The 21,128-nt window shown below is 42.7% G+C and overlaps 1 protein-coding gene across 1 annotated transcript in view; it reads right to left on the reverse strand.

Moving 5' to 3' along the window:
• Positions 1-502: 502 nt before the first annotated feature.
• XKR6 (XK related 6) overlaps positions 503-21,128 on the reverse strand; it is a 272,677-nt gene continuing 252,051 nt past the window's right edge. Inside the window, exons 2-3 of the mRNA XM_066594929.1 lie at positions 12,131-12,327; positions 503-1,467 (exon numbers count right to left, since the gene is read on the reverse strand). Of these exons, the coding sequence (XP_066451026.1) occupies positions 503-1,467; positions 12,131-12,327 (1,162 nt within the window). The remainder of the gene's footprint in view (positions 1,468-12,130; positions 12,328-21,128) is intronic.

A 21,128-nucleotide genomic window follows, 5' to 3' on the forward strand; every position in this document is an offset into this window, starting at 1 on the left:
GTATATCCCTGGCGTGAGACGACACGTGGGCCATGTTCCGTCTCAGCATTTGTGCCACACCTTGACCTCCTAAAAGTAGTCAGACGAAAAAAGGCTTTATCACTTTCTTGACTGAATAACCACCGGTTTTGCATTAGAGAGGTGACAGTAGTTAATGAAACTCAGCACCAAAGGGCATAAGGCAGTTGAAGGTTAGTTTGTTCTATCAGCACCAGTCCCATGAATTCTCTACACTTGGTGTATAATGTATAAAATACAGAGGGGAGACTTCTTTTCTCCACCCTGGATAGTAGCGTGGATGTTTCAATACTGTTTCTCGTGTGGAAAACACCAAAGGTTAGTCTTCGTTTTTTTTGTTTTTACTTACAAAACATAGAGAATATCTTTGTATACATATAGCGACCATAAATGAAGCTTGGGACAAGCTCTTTCTTTGTGTTATTTTTCAATGAGCTGTGTGTTTTCTCGTAAACAAAAATAAGGTTCCTCTGGGTTTGGAGCGTTAGAGAGAAGACTCATACTGGAGAAGCTCGTACAAGAGAGGACCGTCTCTATATCTTATACCTACAGCTGTGGGGGTGACGTATTGAAGAATGTTGATAGTCCTTCTCAATCGTCTGTCAACAAAATGAGCATCCCAAGCTGGGTATCGTTTTCTTGGCATGTCGATCTTTATGAGGGGCCCCTCTGGGTAATAAGGGCGCCCAGATGGAGTAGATGGCACCATTGGTCTCACCTGGAAAACGGGCAAGCATGTGTCAGCTGCTAGATCGTCCTGTTGCTCCGCCACCGCTCTGGTGGGCGTTGCCTGGGCCCCCCGGTGCCCAGGGGTTTGGGGTGCCATGGGCTCAACATCAGGGGGCAAAGGAATGCCCCAGAGCAGCTCGGCGCAACAGGAGCTGGCAAATATCTTAGCTCGTGGCCCCATGGGATGCAGTACACCATAGTAGACAAGCATTAATGCAACCCCGGCTGCGAAACTAAGAAAAACACAACACAGTGCTGGCACGGCATAGGAGTCAGTTGTGTTAGGGTCTCTGTAGAGATACCATAGGAACGTCAAGGCAGCATTCTCTGTCATAATAACAGTGTAATAAGCAAACATTCTATATCGAGTCCGGCCTTCCTTGACGTTAAACCAGCAAAAAATGTACACAATTCCTACCACCATGTTGAAGAGGACCTCCTCCCATTTGGACATACAGAAGTCTGTCCCACCATGAATGATCCAGAAGGCCATGACACACCAGTGAACTACTACAAAGATCCCAAAATAGAGCTGGAAGATTGAAGCAAAGAGAGCAAAAGATATAACACGAGATGATATGGTGAAAAGTCGCCAGAAGAGATGAATAAGTGCCCCTCTGTAGCTCATGCTCTTCTTATCATCCCGAGAGTCCCGTAGGAGCTTGTGATAGGAGGCTAGCACCCAAGCTAGGGACATCAGGGAAGCCACAGAGGAAACACCTGCCAGAAAGTAGTCAAACAATAGAAAAAGGTTAATGAAAGTCGTTCAAGTAAAATAACTGATACATTCAATTGTCAGTTCTCGCAAGAAACAACATTTAATGGGGTTGTCCAGCTTATAAACCTTTTCATACACCGTATTAGGGAAATCTGAGGGTGATAGAGCAGGGTACTCGGTTTAGTACTCTCATCTCTTAGTCAAAGTTTAAAGTGGTTAGAAAGAGAATTTTTTGGCTTCCGTCCTGAATTACACAAATATCACACAGATATCAATGAACACTGTGTAATGATTAATTTCCTTCGTGGTGGCACTGCAGGGAAACTCAAGACTTATTGCCAGAATTCCCAGCAGATCATAACTGATCTCTTTGTAATCACTTTACTGTCAAGGAACCCTTCTAAAAAGAAGGGATTGTATAAAGCAGACCATCCCTTTAAGCAGTTACATTCAAGCACTAGTAAGGTTCTTTGCATGTAAATCTACAATATGTCAGCTTCTAATTGAATCTTTTCACGTTTGTCTATAAAAACCCCAACTTCAAGCCGTTGTGGTAACAAGCAAGTCTAAACCAATAGTCATCTCCATCGCACATGGTCCAAACCTTGAACAGTATTCGCACCACCTATTTAGACTATAATAAGGCAATGTTTCTCTATGTTCATCTTTTGAGCTTCGTGAAAACTCAGAAAGAACATTGATTTAAGATTACAATGACTTTAGATGTATAGAACAAAAGCCGGCTTATATGGTCCGATCCTACAACGGACTACAGGTCAACTAATAAGATTACCATGGGGATCATTTCAGCCTTTGTTGTACCATTATAAGATGAAAAGTGAGAAGTCATTGCTATAATAAATAGAAAGATTGAGATCATTACATGACAAAGAAAGAATTTAAGCAATTCTAAATGTGGAAAACAACTTTCTGACAGTGAGGGTGATCAATGAGTGGAACAGGTTGCCACAGGAGGTGGTGAGTTCTCCTTCAATGGAAGTGTTCAAACAAAGGCTGGACAAATATCTGTCTGGGATGATTTAGTGATCCTGCACTGAGCAGGGGTTGGAGCGGATGACCCTGGAGGTCCCTTCCAACTCTACCATTCTATGATATTACCCTTCACTACAACAGGCTGCCACTAATCTAATGAGCTGTAGACTCATCTATGGGATTTCATGCTACTCTTGCTTATACACTAGGTTGTCTACTGCTAGTTGAAGATTTTTGTCATTTTTTTCCAAGTAAAATGACAATTCTTTCTTCCGGTTTGTGCTTCGATGTGCCTTTTTTGACTACACATCATACCACTGTGATGCGGGGAGAAATCCATCACCTCATCCATTATTATCTAGTTGTCACTAGACTATCACATTGTCACACGCGGCTCCCTACCTTCTGTCTGCAGGGAACACTGACTGCATGATTGAATTTTGAGTTTCAGCCTGCGAGGGAATGTCAAGGTCTACTTTTTAAAACATTTTATTGTTTTCAAGACAGAATGAACCTGGATAAACCAGTATTACAATATCAGCTTCAGTCAAACATTAAAAACAATCATAGATAAAAAAAACAAAAATATAAAAACATCTTGTATCCTCTACCTCTCAACAGTATATTTGGCTTTGTGTTGAGAGGGGTTAGTGAATGTATCAGTTCTCGTTATGAATGTGGAGGTCCCATGGGCGACATGTTCTTGGCCTCCACCCTCTTAGGGACTATGGGAGCTTCTACCACTTACCCTCCTTGTCCGCGGTTCTTCTTATCCAACCCATCGTCCTGGTTTATACTGTTTACATGGGTAGAGTACTGCTTACCTCTAGGACCCCACCTCTTAGGAAAACTTGGGACCCTGATTTTTGACAATGCCATCCAGGTGAAGATGGATAGAGAGTGGCCATACATGCATCTCTCTCTCTCTCGAAGTCCATTTCAGTGTGAATGCATGGGTTGCAATTTGGCGTGATTGCCTCATTGGACCCGTGTCATTCTGGGGACTCTCAACATGGATTGCTACCTGAATCTCCTGTAGATGATGGTAGATGGCTTCCACAGTGAACTGTCCCTATCATATCCATGTTTCAGGGGCCCCAGGGGCCTGTGTGCTATACCATTGTGTAGTTTTTCCATGCCCTCCTATTCAAGTACACTATTATTTCAATATAGTACAACAGTATTACGATATAGTGCTTGATCATTCTTTTGGACTATACCCCGTATACTAAACTGGATTTTCTGGACAATGGATAACCAGTGAAGGTATTGGCAGAGGGGAGGAGAGCTGGATTAGCCTTGTAGTAATGCTTAGGATGGATAGAGGGAACAAGAGTGTTGGATGGGAGGCCACAGAGGAGGATGTGATAGTAGTCTAGATGAGAGATGATGAGGGCATGGACTACCATTCCTGTTGACCAAGGGCTGAGGAAAGATCAGAACCGCAAGATGTTTGAGCTGGAGGCGGCAGGAGATGGTTAGGGCTATTATGTGCATTTTGAAGGACACAGCAGAATCAAATATTATCCTGAGACAGTGGAACTGTGAGAACGAGGAAAGTATGGAGCCAGTAATTGAGAGATCTGGTGGGTTGTTGAGTGAAATTGGGAAAAATGATGAGTTTAGTTTTTTCCATATTGGGGGAAATTTACTAAGCCCAGCATTTTCAACAATGGTCTTAGGGTAATTTCCCTTCTATGCGCTTAAAACATTAAGAGGTGCATGCCTCTTAATGTATTAGGAGCATGTTAGCACCTCCGTGCCCTGACACAGGCAGGTGTATCTGGAGTAAATCTTTGTTATTTCTGGCGGTGCCTGGGGCAAACCATGCAAGGGTCCTAATAACAAATAATTCCTTGAGGCTTTTATGTCTCTCTTGTAGTGTACATCATCATGTCCTTCTACATCATCCAATGCTTTAAAAACCAACATTAGAGCACTTTATTGGTATGCTAAAACCCACTTTTGTTCTTCCAACAGCCAATCACATGCTTCCGTGCGCATATACTTACGGCTTCATTCGCACATTTACACGCCCCCTGAGCAATTAGTCGTTCAGTCTAAACACTACCCAAGACAGAGAGATGAGCGACCTAACAAGCGAAAAGAAGAGAAATTGAAATGATGATCTACACGTGTAAACAGTCATCGTTCGGTCGTTCCCTCGGGTGAACGATTTCTCGCTCCGTGTAAAAGCACTGCAAGCCTTTCAAGTCCAGAGACTTTTGTTTTTCATTTTCGTCTTCACTCCCATCACCAAGTCATAACTTTTAGAATTTTCCATCAACGCAGTCATTTAAGGACTTTTTATGTGAGATGAGTTGTACTAAAAAAAATTTAAAATTAGTGTCTTTTTTTGGTAAATAACCAAATTTATGTACTTTTTTAATGTTTTCCTACTTTTAAAAAATAAAAAACCTTTATTAAAAAATATATGCTTTTTTTTTTGCCAAATTCTTTGAACTTTTAAAATTTTCTTTTATCAATTGGGCTATTTGTGGTCTTTTTTTGTGACCTGTCGTTTTTATTGGTACAATTTCTTGGATACAAGCGGCTTTTTAATCATTTTTTATTCAATTGTTTTGAGAGATGGGTTGACAAAAAAAAACAACACAATTCTGGAATTGAGTATTTTTATGCCATTCACTGTGTGGGATAAATAGGGTTTAGTTCAGTTTTTTACAAAAATATTTAACAGTTTAGACTCTTACAGACAACAGTTGTTTTTTTATTTGGATTTTTAATATAGAAAAATGGGAAAAGTTTTTTTTTGTTTACTTTTAATATTTTTGCATTTTTAAAATAGGATAGGCCTTTAATAGTAGGTCGGCGTGGGTCTGCCACTTGGGATCCCTTCTAATTAGCTGTTCATGAGGCCAGTGTGCTGGTGCATTGAGCTGATTTCTGCAGGAAGCAGAGAGCTCTGTTCTTTCTGCAGTGGTCTGGTTTGGTATTACAGGTAACATTCCTATTCACTTCAGTGGGACATGTACACTTGCTTTCAAAATAATTCAACCCCCATAACAAAGTAGGTTCAGTTGCCAAATCTGCAAACTTTCAGTTGTTTGCAGAAAAACAATGAACTGGTTTCTCCAAATTCAACACAAAATGCTACCTTTAAAGGGCCACTCCAGCGAAAACACATTTTTCCATGCTTGCCCCCTCACCTGATTGCCTGTCACACTTTCGAGGTATCCTGTAATTATTTCAGCCATTTCCTTGCAGTATGGCCCTCTGTCTGATGCTCATCAGGCACCATCTTGAGAGTTAGATTTTTACTTTCAGTTTCACATCTATCCCATGATGCATCAGCACAGCATTAGCTAACAGAGATTGGAACTCCGGGAAGATAATTTGCATATTCTGGAAAGAGTGAAGAGTCAATGTGAGTGAGACGATTGCTGGGTTTAGCCAGGTCTACCTGCTTAGAGGACATCCCCAGACCAGGAATTGGAGCTCCAGGAAGATAATTTGCTTAGTTCCAATGCATTCTGGGAAAAGTGAAGAGTCGCTGTGAGTGGGACAATTGCTGGGTTTAGCTGTGTCTAGCTGCTCGGAGGACATTGCCAAACCAGGGATTAGATCTCTGGGAAGAGTTGATGTCAGTTGGATGATCACTGGGTTTAGCCAGATCTAGCTGCTCAGAGGACATCACCACTTAGTAACCTCTTATAGATTAAATATCATTATGAGATTTTTTGACTATTAGAAGTGGACATCAACTGACTGAATGCAACATGCAAGGGGAGAGGAGCCATAGGGTGAGCTGCAACGTATGCTATAGGTTTACAGACCTACCAGAGGAAAAGACAAACTTCATCTGCCAGAAATACAAGCTTTTGTCTCTACTGGAGGAAAAGGTGTATAGTCTTCAGGAGACAACAACTACATTGAAACTCATTAGGGAAGAACAATGAAGAGGTACATCAAAAAATGACAAAGAACAGTCTAGTAAGCACTCAAAATCCTCTTGGATGGAGAAAAAGAAGTTTACGTTGTGAAGAAGAAAAGGAAAGTGGTGGTCGTTGGCAATTCCCTGTTGAAAGGGACAGAGGCAGCTGTCTGCTGACCTGACATAATCTCACGAGAGGTGTGCTGTTTTAAAGATGCATAAATCAAAGATGCTTCTGATTGGCTATCAAGACTCTTCAGTCCTACAGAACACCACCCATTCCTACTAATACATGTAGGGACAAATGACACCACAAAAAAGGACCTTGCTACTCTCTACAGACACTTTGAAGACCTAGGCAGGAAAGTGATGGAACTGGGAGCACAGGTTGTCTTTTCATCCATCCTCCTGGTGGATAGGCATGGAAAAAGGAGATGCAGCACTATTCTAGGGGTGAACAACTGGTTATGTTGATGGTGCCATCAGCAAGGATTTGTATTTCTAGACCATGGAGTGAATTACTTATATAATGGATTCCTTGATAGAGATGGGTTGCACCTTGAGGGTACGTCAAAAGAAAAAGATAAGTCCAAGACACTATAGGATTTTTTTAGAGGATAAAAATGGTAAATTGGTTAAAAATGATGTTGAGAAAGCCGAATGTTTTAATTCCTATTTCATATCTGTTTTCTTTCAGAAAGTAGATGGAACATTAATTGATCCTCCCTATGTTATTGAAGGAACAAAAGAATGCAGGCTATCTATAAACAGAGAGATGGTGAGGGAACACTTAGTTAACTTAATGAATTCAAGTCTCCAGGTGTAGAAGAATTACATCCTCAGGTACTGAAGGAAGCAGCGGAGGTAATTGCTGAACCACTCGTCATAATCTTTGACAATTCCTGGAGAGCAAGAGAGGTCCAAAAAGATTGGAGAAGGGCAAATATTGTCCCTATCTTCAAAAACGGGAAGAAGGTGGACACAAGAAACTACAGGCCTGTGAACCTAACTTCTATACCAGAAAAGATCTTTGAACGAATTATTAAACAGCATGTATGCAATTACTTGGATGACAATGAAGTAATTAACCATGGGTTTGTAAACTTTCTGACAGTGAGGATGATCAATGAGTGGAACAGGTTGCCTTCAGCGGTGGTGAGTTCTCCTTCAATGGAAGTGTTCAAGCAGAGGCTGGACTAACATCTGTCTGGGATGATTTAGTAATCCAGCATTGAGCAGGGGGTTGGAATTGATGACCCTGGAGGTCTCTTCCAACATTACGATTGTATGACTCATTCATTGACTTCAATGTTGGATTTCAGAAAGGCAGATTTTAATGGACTCAAAAAGAGGGTAGGAAGGTTTCGATGGCTGGATGTTTTTAAGGACAGAAATGTCCAAGAAGGATGGAAAATCTTGTGAAATTAGATTGTCAAAGCACAATTGTTAACAATTCCTAAAAGAAGGAAGGATGGAAAGCATTTAAAGAGACCAGGATGGATCAACACAGAACATAAACACATACTAAAAAGAAAGCAAAAAATGTTTTTCTAATGGAAAGAAGAAGAATATAATGCGGTCTGCAGAAACTGCAGGACAAGTGCCTGAATAGCTAAAGTTAATAATAAACTGAGGCTTGCAAGAGAGGCCAAAAGCAATAAAAAAAGATTTTGGGGAAATGTCAAAAGCAAAAGAAGAGGCAAAAATGCTATAGGATTTTTACAGGATAAAATTGTGAATTGGTTAAAAATAATGTTGAGAAGGCCAAACTTTTAAATTTCAGTTTTTTTCTCACAAAGTAGATGTAACATCAGCTGATCTTTCCTGTGCTATTGAAGGAATAAAAGAATGCAGGCTATCTATAAGCCGAAAGATGGTGAGGGAACATATAGCTAATTTAAATGAATTCAAGTCTCCAAATTCAGATGAATTACATCAAAGGATACTAAAGGAAGCAGCAGAGGTGATTGCTGAACCACTCGCCATAATCTTTGACAATTCCTGGTGAACAGGAGAAATCTTAGAAGATTTGTGAATGGAAAATTTTATCCCAATCTTCAAAAAAGGTAATAAGGTGGAACCAGGATCTACAGACCTGTGAGCCTGACTTCTATACCGAGAAAGATCTTCAAACAACATCAACTGATCTTCCCTGTGCAATTAAACGAACAAAAGAATGCAGGCAATCTATAAACAGGAAGATGGTGCAGGAACACGTAGCTAAGATAAATGAATTCCAGTATTCGTGTATGCAAGTACATGTATGAGAATGGAGTAAATAAACACAGCCAGCGTGGGTTTGTAACAAACAAGTCACACCAGACTGATCTAATTTCCTTCTGACAGAATCACCGACTGGGTTGATCAAGGAAATGCGGTGGATATAGTATATCTTGAATTTAGTAAAGCATTTGAAAAAAAACTCATACCATCCTTATTGAAAACATGACCAAATATGGGATCAACAATTGAGGGAAAACTGATCAAATTTAAAAATAACACAAAGATAGGAGGGATAGCTAACACTGGAGAGGAGAGAGGATACAAAAAATTCTAGAGAAGCTTGATCATTGGGCAGGCAACTAATAGAATGGTATTTAATAGGGAGAAATGCAAAGTCCATCTGGGGGAAAAAAATGAAAAAAGCACATACAGAATGGGCAGAATTGGGCTATGCAGAAGCACATGTGAAAAAGAATTGGGTATACTAGTAGATCACAAACTGAACATGAGTCAACAGTGTGATGCAGCAGCAAAAATGCAAACACAGTTCTGGGATGTAATAAGAGAAGCATAGAGGCTAGATCATGTGAGGTAATTATCCCCCTCTACTTTTATTGGTCAGACCTCATCTGGAATACTGTGTCCAGCTCTGGGCACCCCACTTTAAAAAAAGATCAACAAGCTGGAGCAAGTTCAGAGAAGAGCTAGCAGGATGGTGGGTGGTCTGCAAATCATGTCCTATGAGGAACGAGTGGTTAAAGGATCTGGTAATGTTTAGCTTGCAAAAAAAAGGCTGAGAAGAGACTTAATAACGGTCTACAAATATCTGAAGGGCTGTCACACTGCAGAGGGATCAGCCCTATTGTCATCTGCACAAGGAAAGACTAGAAGCAATGGGATGGAACTGGAAGAAAGGAGACACAAATTAGATATTAGAAAAAACTTTTTGACAGTTAGGGTGATCACCTAAATAAGCTACAGCCCATAAGTATACAGTCAAGAGGATGAGCTCTGATCTCCTCTATTATAACTGTATGACAGGAGCTGTGTTACATTAGTAACTGTGACAAGTGTGCATGTCTTATGCTCAACACAGTTGCTATGTTAGATCCATGTAAGAGCATCACACAGGCTGTAAAATTGACTAGAAAATAATCCACAACCCCCAAATAGATATGAGCTGGTCATAATTGAGATCACATGACCATCTGAGGAAAAAGAGGCTGAGAGTTTCAGACGCAAAAAATAACTAACAAAAGGTAACACTAGCCCACTTATATATACTGGAGGGACGACTACATAGTGAATGCATTAAAAAAATGATCGGAGTGGCCCTTTAATGACTACTGCAGTCTTAGAATTATTCAATGCCCAGAACAGAATCCCTCATAAGAGGACACATTTGCAAATCAGGTGTCTAATACGCATAATGCAACTAATCAAGGGCTTCAATAGTAACATTCCGTGTGCTTGAAATAAAGCACATCCAATACCAGGACTGGCTAGGGCTTTAACATAGTATGTTAGGCTGAAAGAAGACAATGTCGATAGTGAAGCATGGCGGTGGCTCGGTGATGCGATAGTGAAGCATGGCGGTGGCTCGGTGATGCGATAGTGAAGCATGGGGGTGGCTCGGTGATGCGATAGTGAAGCATGGTGGTGGCTCGGTGATGCGATAGTGAAGCATGGTGGCGGCTCGGTGATGCGATAGTGAAGCATGGTGGTGGCTCGGTGATGTGATAGTGAAGCATGGTGGTGGCTCGGTGATGCGATAGTGAAGCATGGTGGTGGCGCGGTGATGTGATACTGAAGCATGGTGGTGGCTCGGTGATGCGATAGTGAAGCATGTTAGTGGCTCGGCGATGCGATAGTGAAGCATGCTGGTGGCTCGGTGATGGGATAGTGAAGCATGCTGGTGGCTCGGTGATGTGATAGTGAAGCATGGTGGTGGCTCGGTGATGCGATAGTGAAGCGTGGTGGTTGGGTGATGGGATAGTGAAGCATGGTGGTGGCTCGGTGATGCGATAGTGAAGCATGGTGGTGGCTCGGTGATGTGATAGTGAAGCATGGTAGTGGCTCGGTGATGCGATAGTGAAGCATGCTGGTGGCTCGGTGATGCGATAGTGAAGCATGGTGGTGGCTCGGTGATGCGATAGTGAAGCATGGTGGTGGGTCGGTGATGCCATAGTAAAGCATGGTGGTGGCGCGGTGATGCCATAGTAAAGCATGGTGGTGGCTCGGCGATGCGATAGTGAAGCATGCTGGTGGCTCGGTGATGCGATAGTGAAGCATGGTGCTGGGTCGGTGATGCCATAGTAAAGCATGGTGGTGGCGCGGTGATGCCATAGTAAAGCATGGTGGTGGCTCGGCGATGCGATAGTGAAGCATGCTGGTGGCTCGGTGATGTGATACTGAAGCATGGTGGTGGGTCGGTGATGCGATAGTGAAGCTTGGTGGTGGCCTGGCGATGCGATAGTGAAGCATGGTGGTGGCTTGGTGATTTGATAGTGAAGCATGGTGGTGGCTCGGTGATGCGATAGTGAAGCATGGTGGTGGCTCGGTGATGCAATAGTGAAGCCTGGTGGTGGCTCGGTGATGCGATAGTGAAGCATGGTGGTGGCTTGGTGATGCTCGGGGGCTGCTTTGCTCCCTCCGGAAACCTGCAGTGTGTGGAGGATTAGATGGATTCACGCAAGTAGAAGGAAATTCTAGGAGAAAATATCTCGCCTTCTGTGAGGAAGCTGAAGCTTGGGCATCATTGGACCTTCCAACAGGACAATAATCCTAAGCATACCTCGAGGTCCACCATGGCTTGGTTTCAGAGGAAGTCCTCGAAGATTCTGGAATAGTCCTCACAATTGTCTGATTTGAACCCCATAGATCATCTTTGGGGGCAGAAGACAGCTGCAGCACACAGCCCCAAGAATACTAGTGACCTGGAGGCCTTTGTCCATGAGGAATGGGATAAGATTCCTGAGGAACGCTGTCAGAAGCTGCTGTCTGGTGATGCATCACATTTACAACACTTAGCATGAAGGGGGTGAATGATTCTGAGACTGCAGGAGTCAGTAAACGTGGCATGTTGTGCTGATTCTGGAGAAACCGCTTGTTATTGTGTTCAGCTATGTAAATTGTTCTTTGATTGTTTTTTCGTTTTGCAAACAGCTGAAAGTTTGTAAATGTGTCAAATAAACCTAATTTGCAACGGAGGTTGAATCGTTATGATTGCAACTCTAGGTCTCCATAGGAACTGTATGTACAAACTTGCAGCATTTGTTTAAAAGTCGAGACTTTCAGCAAAGTTGCAGGGTTTTCGAATGCAGTGGAGCAAGAAAAGAAATTATTGCAAAAATGTCCAGACCCTCCGACCCTTCAGCCCCCCCCCCCCCCCATCCCCCGGTCTAGTGATACAAGCACTGGATATATAATTACCTGGGTAATGGTTTTATACTGTGTGCTAACTTTTCGGGGAGGATCATCTAACCTCTAAATCTTGTTCTTGCCGTTTGCGATAGTATTCATACCTGGTAACAACCGTTGTACGGAGATGTACTTACATGGAAGTGTGTCCGCACGGTTCTTCTGTATCATTATGCAGAGTTGTAGCACCAGTTGGGGGGCGCTCTCAAGGAAGGTCTCCAGGAGGCGTAACATGTTGACATCTGCATATTCATACATCATAGCCCAATAAAACCGACGTTGATGTTCTTTTTGCCTCTGGCTCTGAATGCCCAGGTACATGGTTCGAATGTATCTAGAGAGAACATAGAACAATAGTTAATATTCGCCTCCTTAGGCACTGTGATGTTTAAAACCAAAAACATTTAGGAAAATTGTGAACTGTTCAAGAAAAAAAAACATAGATATGTATTTTTAATGTAAGCCACTAGATGGCGCTCCAGGATAATGTTGATAGCTGCATAGTAAGGTTGAATAAATCAGTATTTTCATACTGTGTTCATCCAGAAGAAGACACAAGCAAAACCTTAGTAAGAAAGTGGCAAGGCCAACTGTCCAAATGAAAAATGACTCAAACCCTGACTCCAGTTACATTAGTCATATTCAATCGCACATACCAAGCAATCAACAATACCTAGTAAGTTTATATGCACTGAATACCCCCTTTATTAAACACCCTGACCCTTTCATAATTGGAGCTTCCCTGTATGGAAATTCTTCCCGTGACCCCGGCGGGCTGCACAAAAATCACGTGACAAGTTTTTCGTGGAGCAGTTTTAGTGTTGAATCACATTAGATGGGAAAATCCAGCGATCTGAGCGACTTCCAACGAGGCCGGGTCATCGGTGCTAGACTAGCCGGGGCCGGGATGTCACTGCCAACCGCAGGGGGTTTCTAGTGCAGCAGTGTTGGGAATATACTGAGAATGGCATTATTGGGACAAAAATCCAGCGACTGAGAATTCTGGGGCCAGAAATAACTCATTGCCGAAAGGGGTCAGAGGAGGATGTCAGGAATCGTTCTGATGACAAGCGCTGCACAGTCAGCTGAATACAACATTAGTGCACCAACTAACATGTCGTTGCTCCTTCGCACGGATGTATATAACAGCAGACGACCAGTTCCAGCTCCATTGTGTCTAAGAAAAACAGAAAGGCCAGACTCAGGGATGCGAAAGAGCGCCAAAATTGTATCACTGAGCAGCGGAAACACATCTCCTGGTCAGATGGATCCAGATCTCTGTTGCCCCGTGCTGATGGGAGGTCAGAATTTGGCGCCAGCAGCAGGAAGCGAAGACCCCTTCCTGTCAGCTGGTCAGAGCATGTCAGCACTGCCATGTAATCTGCAGCGACTACAGGAAGCTTCCTGTCCGCAGGGGCCGCTATTCCTGCAGGGCAATTTCATCACTGAGTGGAATCTACACCATGACAAATTTCCTGTGGTTATGAAGGCCAATAAGGCCCAATGTGTCACTAATTGCACAATTTTGCTTTTGGCTGAGAACTAAACATTTTGTAGACCTCTAAGAATCCTGGCTCTCATCTTCTTGCATACTAATCACATTAAAAGTAAAGGTTTATCCCAAATTCGGCATTGATTAATTTCCTAATATATCTTTATAGCAGTTGGAGCTACATTTTTATGATATGTAACTCCAAATGTTCTATATCCACATCCAATGATAACATTTTGTCTATCTGTAGACATCACCAAGCAGAGCTTACTGTGTACAGCATTACTTAAGAGTTCAGTGTATACCCAGTATGCAGTAAGCTCCAGAGCTCCCTCTAGTGGTGGCTGATGGTAGCCAGAATTATATAATTGAACATCTATGACTATGCAGAAGATTTCGAGTCGTGTAACATGAAAATTAAATTTCCAACCCCTTTAAAGATACATTAAGAGATTAATCAGCAAAAAGTGGTGTTGAATAGTGAATACTCCCTTTTATTACATTGCTAATTGCGCACAGGACTCATAACCGATTACAAGGGTTTCCGGTATTACATTATTGATGCCCTTTCATCAGGACATCAGCAGTTGATTGGTGGGGATCTGCTGCTTGGAATCCCTGCTGATCATTGGATTGAAGTGACAGTGGTGCTTGGGTGAGGACTGCTGTCCATTGACTCCATACCAGGTACATACATTGTGTAACGGCTGTGCCTGGTATACCAGCTCAGTCCTATCCACTTGAATGGGATTGAGCTGCTCTCAGGGCATGTGACCAATGTACCTGATGTAACTGGAGAAGAGACTGTGGTATCTCCAATCAGCTGATCAATGAGGATCCCAAACAGAGGACCCCACCGGTCAACTACAAATCACAGGAACATGTCCACCTTATATAGCCAATTGTTAGCATTACAAGGGTGCCACTAAGACTGAATGGAACGAGTGCCCACAACCCCGCCTTAAATGGTAAATCCCCAAAATACACCTCTATGACAATTCACGACGGTGGATGACAACACAGAGCTGTGGGATTCCCCTACTGTCAGCCAATAAATGTGAAAGCCCCAACGCGTTTCACAGTTGTAAACCTATCACACTAAATCTCATCACGGACTATTAAATCCTTCCTCCAATTTACTGTACAAGTAATATCTTGGCCAAGCCCAGGCTTCCATTAATCTATTACAATTTGCCTGAATACATGATGCTATGTAATGCTAGGAGATTGTAATATATCAAGTGTAATGAACACACTTAGCAAAATAATGAGTTATCTGGAGACCGCTGCCAAAAGAGCAAAAGAAAAATATTTCAGACAAATCCAAATATCGCAAGATTAATTCAACTAATTGGCAGTTAACTAAGAAGAAAGGAGGCTTTAATCGGGAAACGGACCGGATTCCATTTAAAGGGAAACTCCACTTTCCGAGAAATTCCTTGTGAGGGGGAGGTCACAGCCATTGGCATTAGCCATGATAAATGATGTATTGTCTGTATCTACTTGTACCCAGAGCGTCCAACACCTGGACTTACCTGGTCTTTAACCCCTTAGAGACCAAGTGATTTTCATCATCACATTGAAAGAGACATAACTCATTGACTTAGCCGAATGAGGGCTTGTTTTCAGTGGAATGAGTTGTGTATTTTATTGGCCCCACTCTGGGGTTTATATAATGTGTTAATTAACTTTTCGGACATTTTTTTAAAGGTGCAAATGGAAAAACTGTGCCGAAACTCCACCATTGTTTTGGGGTTTTGTTCTTCCATCGTTCACCATTCGGTAAACATAACACAATAATGTACTTATGTGTCAGCAGCACGATTACTGCGATACTGCATTTGCACAATCAAAACTTGCTTTTAAAGCGAGACAGTTGACTCTAAATCGAATTACTCCAAGGTCCCACATCCACGGCACAAGCGGATTTATGCAGCGGAAGACCTGCGTGTCTGTGCGTAAATTATTTTTTAATGATTGCGATCTCAGATGCAATTTTTTTCCCCGCGCGGATGTAAGCCTAAAAGTGCCTCCTCTCCATTACCTGCTTGGTCTTACAAATCCACAATGCATCCGCAATTAAACAAGGCTCCCTCCTATTGCTGTCCCCCAGTAGTAACAGGCTCCCCCCCTATTGCTGTCCCCCAGTAGTAACGGGGCTCCCCTCTATTACTGTCTCCAGTGGTAATGGACTCCCCCTATTACTGCCTCCAGTGGTAATGGACTCCCCCCTATTGCTGTCTCCAGTGGTAATGGACTCCCCCCTATTGCTGTCTCCAGTGGTAATGGACTCCCCCCTATTGCTGTCTCCAGTGGTAATGGACTCCCCCCTATTGCTGCCCCCACAGCATTGCTCCCCGCTCCCCTCACCGCTGCAGCAGTGTCCGCACAGGTTGGAGGGAAGAAGTGAATGAACCGGACCTCGGGTTGCATAGCAATGCAGATCACATGACTGGAACCGGCTGAAACGATCTGCATTGATATACCGCCGCAGGTCCTGTTGCTCACTGGAGCCTGTCTGAACACTGCTACATCAGTTAGAAGAGCGGGGACCTAGCCCCTTGGTCGCAGCCTCAAAGAAGCTCTTGCGGAGCACAGTTTGGCAAATGCTGGTCTTTGTTATATATATATATATATATGGATTGCTGTTGTCTGTTCTTTTTGCATACCCAAACAACTGGGCCAATTTGCACCAACTTTTCCTCATGGGTAAATCAGGCACTCAGAGGGGTTTGGACAAAGTTTCAGCTCTCTACGACAGACCGTTCTCGATATATGCACAAAAATCACATCACACTTACAACTCCAATATCAAAAACGTTGGAAGCTGTGTAAACTGTAAATAAATGTAAAGAAAAGAAGAATGCAATGATTGGAAAATCCCATGTAAGGGGGGGGAACGACGACGACATTTTTTCATCTAATTTAAGAAAATTAACTCATTTAGAAATTGATGGCAGCAACACATCTCCGCGTGTATATATAACCTCCCATACATGTAGTATGCAAGCAAGATCATGTGACCTTCTCCTGAGTGCATACATTGCACAATGATATATAGAGTACAGTTAAGATCATGTGACCATCCCCCTGCATGTATTTTACCTTATACATATATTCAGTATACAGGTCAGCCCTCCATACATGCAGTACACAGTAATATAGCCCCCTCTAAATACCGTACATAGAACATACAGTTGCCCTAGACCAGCGAGTTTGCTAGATAATAGTAACGGAGATCACATGGTGTGGTCTATGGGCGGTAATAAGACGGACACTGAACCAGTAGATGGATACGAGACTAAAATTGGGAGGCGGTAAATAGAGAAGTTTGTGCTCAAATGGTGACTGATAGCTAAATACTCCAATGAGAAGTAGCTGTGTGATAACTGACAGGACGGATAGCCAGTAGAAAGCAAGATCTTCTATGACAGGAGCCTGTTCTTGTATACATACACATCAGAAACCATGGGCATCAGAAAACACAGAGCAGTGTGAGGCCTGACTTCACACACTGTAGGAAAGAGCCAGGACATCAAGGGCTGCAGAGACCCCAGAAGAACATCAGTCCTAAATTCAAAAAGAGAGGGAAAGAGCCAGGACATCAAGGGCTGCAGAGACCCCAGAAGAACATCAGTCCTGAATTCAAAAAGAGAGAGAAAGAGCCAGGACATCAAGGGCTGCAGAGACCCTGGACCAGCATGCGGCCTGAATTCAGAAAGAGAGGGAAAGAGCCAGGACATCAAGGGCTGCAAAGACCCCAGAAGAACATCAGTCCTAAATTCTAAAAGAAAGGGAAAGAGCCAGGACATCAAGGGCTGCAAAGACCCTGGACCAGCATGCAGCTTGAATTCAGAAAGAGAGGGAAAGAGCCAGGACATCAAGGGCTGCAGAGACCCTGGACCAGCATGCAGCCTGAATTCAGAAAGAGAGGGAAAGAGCCAGGACATCAAGGGCTGCAAAGACCCCAGAAGAACATCAGTCCTAAATTCAAAAAGAAAGGGAAAGAGCCAGGACATCAAGGGCTGCAAAGACCCCAGAAGAACATCAGTCCTAAATTCAAAAAAAAAGGGAAAGAGCCAGGACATCAAGGGCTGCAAAGACCCTGGACCAGCATGCAGCTTGAATTCAGAAAGAGAGGGAAAGAGCCAGGACATCAAGGGCTGCAAAGACCCCAGAAGAACATCAGTCCTGAATTCAAAAAGAGAGGGAAAGAGCCAGGACATCAAGGACTGCAGAGACCCTGGACCAGCATCCAGTCTGAATTCAGGAAGAGAAAAACAGAGCCAGTGGATCAAGAGCAGCAAGGCTAGTTGGGCAGTACCCGGTATATAATCTAGTATATTGCTAAATCTGCCCAACTGTGATCTTCTATCTTCCAAGATGCTCATTAGTGGATCTCCTAGAAATATCATACAGTATATGCATTTGCCTAGGATTGTGCGGTCTTAATATTGTACAAAAATGTTGGAATTTTGTTTTCACGCATAATTGCTCCTTGGTTTTTTAAACAGGGAACAAAGGGGCTAAGAAAGGACAAGACTCAATACACCGGAGATTATCCTCGCAGGGAGTGATACAGAAATTAGCTGTTCATGTAACATCCTGGATTATAAATGCTGGAATTTTATTTTACATATCCATTGCCGTTTGATTAGACACTCGCTATGCTGAGGTTAAACACTTTGCAAATAGATTAGGCTGCGGAGATCCTTAGGGAAAGCTTATTACAGGCTCTAAGTGAAAGGTAACGTTCTACTCTTGGGGCAACCAATTTCCAGTGAATTCATCATGAGCCGCAAGTCAAATTCTCAAAGGATATTTACATGTTTTTTTTTAAATTAGAGAAACATAAAATATCATCGCTCAATACGCTGAATGGCCACTTTATTAGATTCCCAATTTAGTAGTGCGTTGGACCTACTTTGGCCTTCAGAACCGCAGCAGTTCATCATGGCATCAAGTCACACATATCAGATGATTGAGGTTGTGCCAAAAAAACCCTCTCTGCACCATTACTCCACCTCCACCGGTAAGGAGTCATCCAGCCATGCCGATTGTGTCAAATTCTGGCCTCCCATCAGTCACGTTCACCCAGGACGTGCTGGAACCGTAACCGCAACCGCAGATCTCGCACGTAAACACACAAACAGCATCAAAACAATAATAAACTAAAACATGGGAACTCTTTCCCTATCTAAATAACCTCAGGGATGGGGACCTGGCTACATGCAGGCAATTCGCCCTGACAAGGATGTACCTGACCTCGTACCTTGGTCCTTAGTTAACCCTACATGGCCAGGGGAATAACATAAGAAACCCAAAGGAAAATAAACACAAACTTAGTTTTGAGATGCAGCAGGCAAATGATAGGTCCAGGACCAAGCTCTGACTGAGACCACAGTCAGAGCTAGACTGAAGATTCAATGGCAATTCAGTGCAGCATCAGCCAAACTAAATAGCCATGACAATTACCCACAGGCGCAGCTAAGCATGTCTTACCTACAGGATGTAATCAGAATCAGAACAGGATAAGTAATGTATGTATACAGTGACTCAACCAGCAGAATAGTGAGTGCAGCTCTGGAGTATAATACAGGATGTAACTCAGGATCAGTACAGGATAAGTAATGTATGTACACAGTGACTCCACCAGCAGAATAGTGAGTGCAGCTCTGGAGTATAATACAGGATGTAACTGAGGATCAGTACAGGATAAGTAATGTATGTACACAGTGACTCCACCAGCAGAATAGTGAGTGCAGCTCTGGGGTATAATACAGGATGTAACTCAGGATCAGTACAGGATAAGTAATGTATGTATACAGTGACTCTACCAACAGAATAGTGAGTGCAGCTCTGGAGTATAATACAGGATGTAACTCAGGAGCAGTACAGGATAAGTAATGTATGTATACAGTGACTCTACCAACAGAATAGTGAGTGCAGCTCAGGAGTATAATACAGGATGTAACTCAGGATCAGTACAGGATAAATAATGCATGTACACAGTGACTCCACCAGCAGAATAGTGAGTGCGGCTCTGGAGTATAATACAGGATGTAACTCAGGATCAGTACAGGATAAGTAATGTATGTACACAGGGACTCCACCAGCAGAATAGTGAGTGCGGCTCTGGAGTATAATACAGGATGTAACTCAGGAGCAGTACAGGATAAGTAATGTATGTATACAGTGACTCTACCAACAGAATAGTGAGTGCAGCTCTGGAGTATAATACAGGATGTAACTCAGGATCAGTACAGATAAGTAATGTATGTACACAGTAACTCCACCAGCAGAACAGTGAGTGCAGCTCTGGAGTATAACTCAGGATGTACTTCAAGAGCAGTACAGGATAAGTAATGTATGTGCACAGTGACTCCACCAGCAGAATAGTGAGTGCAGCTCTAGAGTATAATATAGGCTGTAACTCAGGATCAGTACAGGATAAGTAATGCATGTACACAGTGACTCCACCAGCAGAATAGTGAGTGCAGCTCTGGAGTATAATACAGCATGTAACTCAGCATCAGTGCAGGATAAGTAATGTATGTACACAGTGACTCTACCAGCAGAATAGTGAGTGCAGCTCTGGAGTATAATACAGGATATAACTTAGGATCAGTACAGGATTAGTAATGTATGTACACAGTGAATCCACCAGCAGAATAGTGAGTGCAGCTCTGGAGTATAATACAGCATGTAACTCAGCATCAGTGCAGGATAAGTAATGTATGTGGGAAACTGCTCGTTTATGTAAATTAATTCAATGTGTACATTATGAAATGGTGCACAGAGGTGGACATGCCCTTTAAGACATTACACCTAACTATTGATTAAATCATACCCTGATAGGATAAACTATAAATTTGCTGCGGTGATTGTTATGTTCAGTGGCATAACTACAACTCATGTCCTCTTCAAAAGTCAAAGCCTTTTACATAAGATCTATGGGTTTCTTGGCTCGGCTGTGTGTCTGGGGACAGATAAAGCTTTTCTTTTCCTCTCGGAGATTTGTATCTGTTTCTTTCATTGGCTCCTTAAGCTGCGCAGCTCAGTGTAAGACTTAATTTAGTCTCCATCAGTGCGAGTTCCACAATCCAAGGAATAGCGTTATCAGTGGTGCAAACAGCGTACAAGATTACGGGAGTTAATTAAGATCCCCGGCCCTATTCAGTGATTGGGATTAAACTTTGCAGGTTGTGGCTCAGTGTTTCGTCTTTTTCCTTGGGGTTTTAGCAGGAACACAACGTGAACGGAGCGGCGGACGGGGAATACGAAGCATTCTTCTCCTCCTCGCAAAATCTTCTGACCTCATTTCATGCCAGAGAACCCTGGGAGGCTTTCTTGTCATGGAAAAGACAACTCAAGCAGAACTTTCTTCTCTCTTGGTGGAACAATACTTCAGTACATGATGAGCAACAAACTGGTACGGCCCGTTTAACCCCTTAAGGACGCGGCCCCTTTTTTTTTTCATTTTTGTTTTTTCCTCCTCACTTTCAAAAAATCCTCATTACTATTCTTCCATTGACATAGCTATATGAAGGCTTGTTTTTTTGAGTGATGAGTTGAATTTTTCAATGTACCATATAATGAACTGAAAAACTTTGAAAAATTTTAAGTTGCGTGAAATAGAAAAA

This window comes from Eleutherodactylus coqui, chromosome 1 (assembly GCF_035609145.1).
Source record: "Eleutherodactylus coqui strain aEleCoq1 chromosome 1, aEleCoq1.hap1, whole genome shotgun sequence".
Taxonomy (NCBI): Eukaryota; Metazoa; Chordata; class Amphibia; order Anura; family Eleutherodactylidae; genus Eleutherodactylus; species Eleutherodactylus coqui.